Here is a 12,025-nt window from a genome sequence, read left to right on the forward strand (position 1 = left end):
AGGCCCCGTGTCCAGAGGACTGGGGGTGGCAGCCACACTTGGAGGCCTCGGTTCATTTTGGATGAGCTAGAATGAAGGGCCAAGACACATGTCATCTGAGGAGGAGTCCAAGAGAAGTGGAGACATTCAGACTAGAGAAGGCTCACAGGGCTATGGGGACACCTTCAATTCCTAAGGGGCCGTTACGTGGCAGAAGGGACAGACTTTAAATAGTTCCCAGGGGGCAACTAAGGGGCAGGTGTCAGTTAATATGAAGACTCTTCTAGCACTTGTGTGTTTCCACAGTGGAATTCATCTGCCTTGAGACACAGGGAACCCGTCCATCCCAGGGGGCGTGTCCTCTGAGGCTGCGGGTCGGGATCCCTCCCCTGGGGGAGAGTTGGGCAGAAGAAATAGTGCGGATAGTCCATGATTCTGCAAATCTGGGCTTCAGGAAAGTATCTGGTCCATCATTTTCTCATTTACTGCTGATGGGAGGTTATCGAATGAGGATTTAGCCATTGAGGGTGTTACCGATCACTATCCAGATTCGCTTAATCAAGCTATAAGGAGGTTTGGCCACATCTCCGAGGGATACTTCTCCAAATGGCGTTCATGTCATCCCATTCCATTCTCATCCTTGTTCTTGCCAAAGCACAGTCACTGCCCAGTTCTTGAGTGAGGGACACAGGCTGCTGGGTAACCAAGATGGTGCCTTGATGCCTGGGTCTCCCTTGGGCCCTGGGTTCTGTGACCCCTGCCCAGTGTCCAGAATCCCTTGTGCAAAAACTCATGATCAACTCTGGGTCTCTCTTCACATGCTTTCTCTCCTCTAGGCCACTTTGCCCTCTCTCCATCCACCTTGATCCACTCCAGACTTTAAGTCCATCTCAAGCAGCCATCTCCACTTCAAGGTCTGATGGCATCTCAACTTAGCCCTCTTCGGTCCACTGCCACCCCTGACTCGGTCTTCCTCAGTGAGTCAAACCACCATCAGTCTGGTTACTGAAGCCAGAAGTCATTCTTGACCCCCTGCCCCCTTTTCTTCACACTTCACATCTACTCATCATTTGATCCCATCAATTCTATCTCCAAAACATATTTCATATCCACCTACTTCTCTCCATCTTCTCTGCCACCATCTTATTCAATGTCCTCTAACCAATCTCCCACCTCTTGCTCCACTTGAGTCATTTGTTACAGAGAAGGCACAGAGATCCTTTCATCAGGTGCCATTCCCCAGCTGAAAACTTGATGGTCTTCTGCTGTGTTGAGAATAAACAGGTTCCTTCCCGTGGCCGCTGAAGTCATACAGCACCTGGCCCCTGCCTCTCCCTCACCCCTGTTGTTTTGGCCTTTGGACCAAGTCCTAGACCCCAACAAGCTCTTCCTCCTTTCCTTCTGCCTAAAGCATTCTTCCCTTTAGCCTTCAAGCATCCTCAGAATTGCTCTCAGATAAGGTTTCTGTTCTGTTATTCTCTATTACCTTACTCTTTCCTTTATTGCTCTAATCACAATACATAGCTATTCTACTATTTGTATAGGTCTCAATCATCTTTCCCTCCCTCCTCCAAGACTGCAAGCTCCTTAAGGGCAATGACCTTGACAGTCTTTTACATCATTTTCTGTCCAGTGCCTGTCACAGTGCCCGGCCCATAGTAGATGATCAATAAATACTTCTTGGATGAAGGACTGAGTCTCTCAATCCAATTCTACTGAGTTCTTTGTGCAACTCCTGGTCCTTCGTGCTGGTGCTGCAGAGTGTGGTGCTGGAGGAAAAAGGAGACGTGGGCAGTGGTCAGACTGCTCTTCCCCTCCGGGCAAGCAGAGTGTACTGTGGGCAAGACATCCCTGAGGAGATGGAATACGGGGGTGGGGGACCCAACAATGGTTCATGGTCAGGGACTGTATTTAAAAAAGAGTCAGCTGAAAGTTGCTATAAAATTCAAGTGGCTGAACGACTAAGTTCTCTACTGATGGGAGGAAGGATGTCAAGCTACAACCAGGTAACTGCTTCTGGAGGGAAAACAACTCTTGTAAAAAATTACCCATTTCAATGGGCTTTGGGATCTTTTCCATTAGAAGACCTTTCTATCAAAGTTCCAAAACAGCAATGAGGATCCTGCATAAGAACTTCCTCTCTCCTCCGGGGACCAGGGGACCAGCCGCAGGCAGCAGACTCAGAGACGGGCGTCGGCTGGCAGGCTGACCACCCTTAGCTGCTGGGCTTCATTCCAGAGCAGATGTTTGCCTCATCCTGTACCACAGAAGGGGTCCGAGCCTTCAGAAACAGTCTGTGCTCCCTGAAGCAGGGAGCTGTCCGTAGGACGAGGAAAATCATCACTCCACCTCGCATTATCTTTAAAGTGGTAAGTGATGGCAAATGCTAGAGATACTGGAGAAGGGCAAGGTGGAGAAATGGTCCAGCAGCTGACTTCTGAACTCCATATTTTCAGCTGCACAGCTACACACACTACCTGATGAAGAAATATGGGAAATCAAAACATTTATAGTCATTCTTAACCCCCACTGCCCTGCGATGGGAATTACAGCACTTCGCTCCTGGTAAGCATCAATCTATCATGTTTGCACAGACAGGGCGTCTTGTGTGAATCCCTGAGGAGGCAATGGAGCCCCTTTTCTTTCTTCTGTCAAAAACATATTCAAAGGCTTCTAAAGACTGTTCCTGACAATGACCTGTTAGAGCATTTAGAACTTATTTTTTATTATGCCAAGTCCTGCAGAACGCAGCTCTCCCTGGGTGTGGTCGGGTCTTACTCAAATTTATTAGCATGCAAAATAATCCTACTCTGTTCCGAAACCTCAAGGCCCAAACTTCACAAAATTACCTCGACTTTTGCTGGAAGACAGAGTGTTCATGAACCACTTGGCCTTTTGGAACTCTGAGATTGAACTTTACAGCAGTCTCAGGCTTGAACTACAAATGCCTGGAGACACACTTGAGCCTGCTGCCTACGTTCAAATCTTGGTTCTGCTACTTCTTAGCTGTGTGACCTTGGACAAATTTCTCAACCTCTCTGTGCCTTAATTTATTCCTCTTTAGGGATAAAAGAACCAACTTCAGGCTGTTACAAGGATTAGAAGAATACATGTAAAAGGGCTCAGGATGGTGTCTGGCATGTGGCAAGTGCTCTGTAGATGTTGCTGCTATTATTACATTATGACCCTGAAGAGGGGCTTTAGTTAAGAGACAGTAATTGCTTCCACTAATACAGCTCAAAGTCCAGCTAACAAGGGGACTCTGATCTCTAGTAAACTCAGTGTGAACCAGTGCCTGGACCAGGAAATACTGGCTGCCACCTCCACACACGAGCTTCCTCCTCAGGGGCCAGGGAGGGTGTCAGCTTTTCATCTTCCACCTGCCTTGCCCCTGGTCAGACTGGAAATGCTGACTCCTGGGACGGTACAGTTGCGCCAGGGATGGAGACAGCTTTCTGTGCTGATGAGAAGAGTCTCTCCTAAACAACAGGGTGATGTCAGGATCTTGTCTGCAGACCTCGCCATGGGTGAGAGGGTCAAATCTGTCTCAGTCTCCCAAGGGCAGAGAGATGTATGTAACCTCTGTATCAATGCCAAGGATATGTCTGGTCTGGAGATGCTGCAGAGTGCACTTAGGAGAAGTTCATACTGGGGGGAGGGTCCGCACTGCATCTGTGGGTCTGTCCTCTGTGCCAGGCCAGGAACCACTGCATGTTTTGCGGAGAAGGTCCTCTGAGATCTTCACCCTGAGTTCACTGGGTCCCTCAAAGATGTCTGGGGGGGCACCAGGCAACCAAGAGGGGAAGGCTCTAAGAGAGCCGGTGGTGACACTGCCATGGCCCTATTAATCTTCCCAGTGTTCCACTGTCCCTTGTGTGTTGCTGCTTGAAGCGAGGCCACTGGGGCAGTGGTGGGAATCCCCATGGCTCTGGCTGAGGGCTGCTCTGGATAATTTAGGGAAGAGAGAGAGCTGATTATACCAGCAACTGAGCAAGGCAGCCACAAAAAAGCAAGACAGACACTGCATACGGTCTTCCTCTGAAGAACAAAAGCAAAGAAAATTGGCTCACCAATGAGAATGAAGTGATAAACATGTACTGAGCAGAAATCACAAGCCTGAGCCTGCTCACTCAGGGAAGTACAGGATCCTGAAGAAAAAAACTGAACTATGTGAGACGTCTGAATAGCGAACATGTTTACTTTAAAATGCTTTGTAAAGTGATGTTAGCACTTGTAGAGAAGAAACAAATGCACAGCCCTGGGAGACATCTTGTCTTCAGGCTGCCTGTGCTTGCCCTGGAAGCCTCTGCCGAGCCCTGAGTCCACAGCCAGGAGATGGCGAGGGTAGCTCCCATCCCAGTCTGTAGGTCCTCTTGGCTGTTACAAGGCAAGTGTTGCTTTCTTTTAGGATCCCAGAGGCCACGATTGGAATTTAAGACCTAAATTTCAGCCTTCTGGGTCCACACAATCTCAGATCCACCTGTGCAATGCTAGACTTATCTCACTGGGTCTAGGTTCCAACCTCAGGAATATCTCCCCTGCCACCCCCTCGCTCAAGCCCCAGTGACCGCCCAAGGGCATCAGTTTGTTTCAGGAAGAACCCATTTAACGCTCTCTGCTCTTCACTTTACTGTCATTTGGTAGGAGGTTGGCAACCATAGACAAAGCTGCCCCAGGTCAAAACAATGCAGAACTGACAAGGGTCTGGATCACCTTGGGTGTCAGGAGGAGACAGACGACACTCACTCAAATGGGGTAGTTGGGAATCTAACAAAGAGGCTACTTGTAAAGGTACGGAGAGAGTTTAGGGAAACCCATGAAGGAAGACACAGTCCCCAGGGCAATAGCCCTGGTCTTAGCCTGAAGGGGCGGGGAACACAGCCGTGAGGGAGCGCTGCCGGCAGGAGCTGAGGTCTATAGAAAGAGAATGCAGTGACTTCCCAGTGGCCCAGTACTGGGGGAATCAAGGCCTAGACCTCTCCCCCCACGAGTGCCTGCTGGTGTCCCCCACTGACAGAAATCCCAGCGAACCCAGAGGCCAAGGGAGGGAGCCTGTTAATTCACTCCTGAAAGATCACTTCTCTGAGTGGGGAGGGCAGAGCAGGGCAGAGTGGTTCTGGAGGGGCAGATGGAACATATCCAGCCCAGGGTCATTTCCCAGAGGCCACAGCTTCTTGGTCTCCAGCCAAGTGCAGCCATTATGGAACACAACTTCCCTGGCCAATTTCAAAGCTCTGCTTACTGCTGGGAATGCATGTTTGAACAAAGCCTTTATTCTCTATTCCAACAGCAGGGCTGGAATTTAAAAAGCTTCATTTTCAAGACTGGCTGCTTTCAATCTTTCTAACCTGGAACTTACATTTTGGAGTCAAATAGAATTATTTAAACAAAGCATTTCAGTGATAAGCACAAAGCGTTTTGAATTTTTTCTCCTTTCCCCCCACCCCTACGCAGCATTACATTCCTACTCAAAATGTCAGGACTGTTCTGTGGCCACCTCTTACAACTGGCCTCTCTCAGCTTCCATTTCCCTAGGTCTTTGTTTCTTTAGCCTGTGTCCTCACCCAGGTGTGCTGTTGTCCTGGCCACGAGAGGCCAGTCCTAATGCAGACTGGCCTAGGACAGGGACCTCTCTAATTACCCCAGGAGCACTTTCGTCCTCTGACTCTTGCTTCCGGGTTTGGCAGAACCGTGTGCTGTTATCCAACCAGTCTTCCTTATTAATTATACTTTGTTCTCTTTTTGTTCCCCTGACCCCAACCCATTTTCCTGTCTTCTGTGATTTAAGTCCATCTCTGACATCCTCTTGTTCTCCTCAGCTGAACTTCTCCCCAGCCCCCGGCTGGCATTTATCTTTTATCATATTCCTACTGCCTTGACCTGTCTATTACTCAAGGCAGAGTGTTGACTGGCATTTGCATTCCTTGGAAATAACACCTGCTCTGCTCTGTCTTGGGCAGACTGTGTCCCTGTGGGTCATAACAAAGCCCAGCCCTCCGTGCCGTGGTGCACAGGAGGTGTCAGAGTGATTATCAGTGCCTTGGAGTGGGCCTATCTGTCACCGAAAACACATCTGAAACAGAAGAGTAACTATTTTCACAGCCATGAAAGTAAATGGAGAAAGCAAGGCCACAGATCCCCAGATAGTAAAGAGGTACACAGTTGGAAAACAAAGCTTAGATATGGCCTGGCCCAAGTGTGTTCCATACAAATAAATAACAAATAGAAATAATACGAAAATTCTCTTTAGAAAGAGTGAGCTAAGTCCCAGTCAAAATGATTCTATGTAAATCAAGTGAAGGTCTGGAGAGAGGACAGCTAACAGAACGCATTTTCTGGTAGATGGACAGTTGGCCTGGCCTGGTGCTGGGGTGGGAAAAGGTACAGACGTACTAAAAGGTTATAAAATGAACTCACCTTTCACTTAGTGCTTAGTTCTGGACCTTTGCTCAAGTTTACTGAGCAGTATCACTAATTTAAGACTGAAGAGAATAGTACAGATGAACCGGTTTGCAAGGCAGAAATAGACACAGATGTAGAGAACAAACGGGGGGAAAGTGGGGGGTGTGATGAACTGGGAAATTGGGATTGACATATACACACTAATACGTGTAAAAGAGATAACTAATGAGAACCTGCTGTATAGCACAGGGAACTCTACTTTACTTCGCTGTACAGTAGAAACTAACACAACATTGTAAAACAACTAAAAAAAAAGACTGAAGAGAAATGTGGATAGAAATTGGGATACTATTCAATTTAACAAGAGTTCTCCAATACATGATACAGAAGAAGGTATCACCATGAAAATAAGAGCAGTTTTGAACACAGGGACTATCCCATTTTCAGGCCCAGGGGAAGGACAGAATCCAAGCCACTGTCTCGGTTGGCTTTTCTGCCGGGAGACCAGTCAACTCACCTCTGCCTCTGGGAGCACCTCTGGGAAAGGTAAATCTCCACTCAGCTGAGACTGGCTTCTCTGCAGGTGAACAGAATATGCTCCTCAAAGATGGCTCACTAATCCTGGAGAGATGGTTTATGGGCTCCTGGCAGGACTGGAAGTAATAGTCAGAAAGGAGAAAGACCTTGAAGAAGCTTCAACTCCAGTTTTAAAGTAAAGCTGGCAGATTCCCCTGGGGAAGCACATTGAAGGCACTGAGAAAATACTGGCCAAACTACTCAGCCAGGGGCAACATACGTCAGTGTTATCTCTGACCCATTTGGAGGCTGGACGGTGTCTTCCAAATTTATCACTAGAAGCACGTCTACTACCTTCAGCCATTGAGGGGATTTACATGCAACTAGTACCTGCTCAGCTGGCCAGGTGTGGGGCATTTTGGAGGCCTAAGTGACAATCCCACGAGGAGCTGGAATGAACCTAGGTTACTACTTTATAAAGGCAAAAGCAGATGCAAATTGCTTCCTCAGAGTTTGTCTGTGAGGCCAAGGGAAGCATTTCTTCACCCAGTGTGACCTAGAATGACAAAACTATTTGTCCAGCTGCAAAGGAGAGACCTATAATACTAAGAGGAATGATGTACCTTCCCCTGTGTCCAGCCTCATGACCATCCCCAAAGATGTGTGCCTACCTTTGCAGCAGGAGGCCAAGCTCAAAATTTGCTTTTTAGGGCTTAGAGGACCTGACTATAGTCACCTCTTGTTCACGTAAAAATTAACGTAACATCTGGTTTTTTATTGATTCGATCGATACATTGGGAATTTAGCAGCATGTTAATGGCAAACAGTTACAAAATCTATTTTTCTACATTTAAAATAAGCTGTCTTAAACAATCTACAGCAACCTAAAATCACAAGAACACACGTGAATGGCTGAAGCACTTCTGCTGTTACGCTATAGACAAGTTTATTAGTAATTTCCTAACATATCTTCTAGTGCAAAGTGCACATAATCATTTGGAACCTCCATTACCATATCTGGCTCTCAGTTTCTGCTATAAATAATTGTGCCTAAATGTAAGAATTTGAGTACAACTGGGCAAGTGTGCCCACAGCCTTGCTTTGAGGGCATCCACTCCTCTGAACAACTCTCGAAAACACCCTGGGTTGATTTCAGCTGCACAAGCCATCAAGCCTGCTGCTGGCTGTCCTTTAACCCCACTTTGGAGTTGACTGCTTCAATTTTAAAACTGGTGCAAACACTTGGCAGGGCTCAGAGCAGCTGAAACACTGAAAGCTCGGCATACTATTGTCCTTTTCCCCTCCTAAACCCTCATTACACTAGAAAGAGCAGCTCTATTTCTGTACTGTTCAGCGTTGTTAGAGTTTCTTTTTGGTTCTAGGCAGGGCAATGGATTTAGCAGTGCCTTTGGTTGCTGTTCCTTGGCTTGAAGTCGCAGGGGGTTTCTCTATTTCTCCCTTGAGTTCAGCTGAAGGGAGTCTGCTAGATATGTAACTTGAGTAACTCATGTCCAAGTCATCCATGTTTTCCTTCTTACTGGGCACAGAAGTCTTTTCATAAGCAGTGGGCTAGAAATATAAAAAAAAAGGCCTGGATTAATTTTGCAGACACAAAGCAATCCACATCAATTCAAAGAAGCAAGGGGCTACAAAGTTGTCTAGGATGTGCAAGTTGGAGCTCTCTTCGGATGTGAGATATAAGCTAATCACATTGTGAAACGGTTATTGAATGCCAAAGAAAGCTCCTTTAACATCTTCAAGAAAACTGAATTGTTTAGTGTCTGGGGTAGAGCAAACTACAGGCACAACTTCAGATCCACTGCCCTGCAAAATGAAAGTAAGTACCTGGTACCATTCACACAGGCAAGTTCATCTGGACAGAGTTGTAATCATTCATCTTTACGGATTTCTAGATGAGTTTTGACATTTGTATGGATTCCCTGACAAGCACATCATGATTACTCTTTCTAACCTGGGTATAAAGTTGCTGCATGTGGCCCACTCCTCACATGCTCACCATTCTCTGCATTGATTCCAGGGACTGGCTTCTAACCCCAGTCACACCACTTGGGCAGGTCTGAAGACCTTCTATAGTCTTGATGCCTCACTGTTAAATGAGGAAAAAGGTATTTGCACATTTACCACATGGGCTTATTATGAGAATGAACTAAGGTGGTAGCCACGAAAGTACTCTGTGAGCTTTAAAGCATGAAACAAGAAGAAGGAATTTTAACAGGCAATTGTGTTTTCTCAGGTCACTGCACCCCACAGTAGAGGAAACGGTCTCTAATCCTGCTGTTGTGAGGGAAGCAGAGTCCATTTTGACCTTAGACCCATTTAAAAAATGCTCACTTCCCATTAAATGAAGCTGGGCATAGAGTTCTAAAACAGCAGAGAACGTCTCAGGAGACCTGCACAAGCAGGATGGGGGATGAGACACGGAGCTATAGATGCAGCGAGTTCTCATTTACGCAGAATGAGCTGGGAAAGGGCTCGTAAGTTTAATACTCTGGTTAACTGAAAGCATACACATGAGTGAATAATCAGGTTAACAATTTTCAAAGAATGTGAAAAGATTACATGTAACACAAAACAAATAAACCTGGTGTGTGTGTGTGTTGTTTTTTCATCACTCTTGTGATACAAGTGACCATGTTTTATACACAGTAGCAGTACATATTTGTCCAATGAATAAATGAACTCCTAGGGCTGCAGCAAAACCTCAGGTCATTTATGGATTTTTGGTACCTATATTTCGAGAAAAGAGAAAATTTACCAGATGTTTGCTTACTGCACAGTCCTTAAATATGTGCCTCTTCAAACTATCATTCTTGTATGACTTTATAACAGTATATGCTAATTCTTGAGCTGGTAATTTTGCACATTGGAAAATTAATTTGTATAAATTTGGAAATGTTAAAAGGTCCTTTTCTGTATAGATTCGTTTTCTCAGGAAAATTTCTGGGTTGCTTCTCTGTGTATTCTTTCAAGAAACAGAAAACAAAATGTGTTAGCCTTCAGTAATACAGGTTGTGTCTTCTCCTTGAAAACTCCTTTCGTTTAGCAACAGGGTGAGAGTACAACACCCCTGACGTTCCAGTGTCTGGCTAAAGACAAGCTGCTTTGTTTAGTACAGAACTGGTCCCTAGCTTGGACATTTCAATTCATAAAAATTTAAGTCACTTGACATACAAATCCTTTTAAAAGGTGAATCTAAGTTTAACCTTCTCTCTTTTGGCATTTCCACCTCTTGAGTTATCATCTGAGTAGCTGAGGAAATGTTTTTCATCATGTCCACTACAACAAATAATCTATAGAATAGGAATAGAGACTCAGTCATTTTCTCTTTAACGTGTTCATATTCATATCTGGTTTAACATTTCCATTCTTCTTCACTGTTCCATTTGCTAATTAATGTACTTGAGTCGTTAAAGTAGACTCAGAAGTTGAAGTCACTGGGAAGAAATACTCAAAGTCTCTATGGGCAGGATTAGTGATATGGATATTGTCTTCTTTTTTTCAAAAACACTAAAGGCTCTGATTTCTTCCTGGATAAGATATCTTAAGATTATTTGCAGAATCTTCTGGCAAAGTGGAAGGAAAAAGGAAACTAAACTAAACTGTTTGGTTGCTTCAGTGTAGGAACATGATATTTCTGTTTCATTCTAGAGCAAGATGAGAAAATGATGATTACTCAGCCACATTTATCTATTTTATTTACTTATATATAATTTTTAAGTGAATCAGTTTTTAAAGAGGTAGTACATCCCCATGATTTAATATTCACAGTGTTCATAATCTCCTCCTCGCCCCCTAGTTAACTCCGCTCTGCCTCCCATCCAAGACAACGAATACTATCAGTTCACAGTGCACATTTCCGAAGAGATTTTATGTAACTTCAAGCAAATATTAGGTGGAACCAAATGGAAGTGGTCATCATTTTGGCAGGTCAAAACAGCCTAATAATGGCAATTTCATATGGTTCGATCGAATCCATATATTGACGCACTTTACTCTCACTTTATTACACAAATGGTAGCCCACTGTAAACACTCTTTTACACCTTGATTTTTTTAAACTAACAATTATCTTGAACATCATTCCACGTCAATACATAAAAGAGTTCTCGTTCTTTTTTCAGCTATGCAGTGTTCTCTTGTTTGAATGTACCATAATTTATGTAGCCAGTTCCTTGATAATGGACATTCAGGTTGTTTCCAATCTTAACTAGTAAAAATAATGCTGCTGTGAATAACCTTGTACTTGTGTCATTGTGTACATGTGTAAATAGATCTACAGGATATATATTTTAGAAGTAGAACTTCTGAGTTAAAAGTTATATGGATTTGTGATTTTGAAAGACATCACCATATTGCCTTCTACTGCAGTTGTACCACCTTATACTCTTACCAGCAACATTATGAGTACCTATTTTCTTATTTCTTTTTCAGTTTGGTATTTAATACATATTAAAACTAATATAGTCAACCACGTTTTTGTTATTATGAATCTATTTTTTTAATTGAAGTATAGTTAATTTACAATGTGTTACTTTCACGTGTACAGCAAAGTGATTCAGTTATACATATATTCTTTTTCAGATTCTTTTCCATTATAGCTTATTACAAGATATGAGTACGGTTCCTTGTGCTATATAGTAGGTCCTTGTTGTTCACCTATTTTATACATAGTAGCATGTATATGTTAATCTGAAGCTCCTAATTTGTCTCTCCCCCTGCTCCGAGTATCCCCTTTGGTAACCCTAAGTTTGTTTTCTATGTCTGTGAGTCCATTTCTGCTTTGTAAATAAGTTCACTTGTATCATTTTTTTAGATTCCACATATAAGTGATATTACATATTTACCTTTCTCTGTCTGACTTACTTCACTTAATATGATAATCTCTAGGTCCATCCATGTTGCTGCAAATGGCATTATTTCATTCTTTTTTATGGCTGAGTAATATTCCATTGTGTGTGTGTGTGTGTGTGTACCACATCTTCTTTATCCATTCACCTGTTGATGGACATTTAGGTTGCTTCCACGTCTTGGCTATTTTAAATAGTGCTGGTATGAACATAGGGGTGCATGCATCTCTTCGAATTATGGTTTTCTCTGGATATATGCCC

At 44.1% G+C, this 12,025-nt stretch overlaps 1 protein-coding gene across 2 annotated transcripts in view; it reads right to left on the reverse strand.

Annotated features, from left to right (window-relative positions):
- Nucleotides 1–8,256: 8,256 nt before the first annotated feature.
- The window catches only part of STK33 (serine/threonine kinase 33), a 76,747-nt gene continuing 72,978 nt past the window's right edge, over nt 8,257–12,025 (reverse strand). For both annotated transcript variants that reach the window (XM_060104738.1, XM_060104737.1), the window contains one exon: nt 8,257–8,466. In XM_060104738.1, the coding sequence (XP_059960721.1) occupies nt 8,257–8,466 (210 nt within the window). The remainder of the gene's footprint in view (nt 8,467–12,025) is intronic.

This window comes from Mesoplodon densirostris, chromosome 7, assembly GCF_025265405.1.
Source record: "Mesoplodon densirostris isolate mMesDen1 chromosome 7, mMesDen1 primary haplotype, whole genome shotgun sequence".
Lineage (NCBI taxonomy): Eukaryota > Metazoa > Chordata > Mammalia > Artiodactyla > Ziphiidae > Mesoplodon > Mesoplodon densirostris.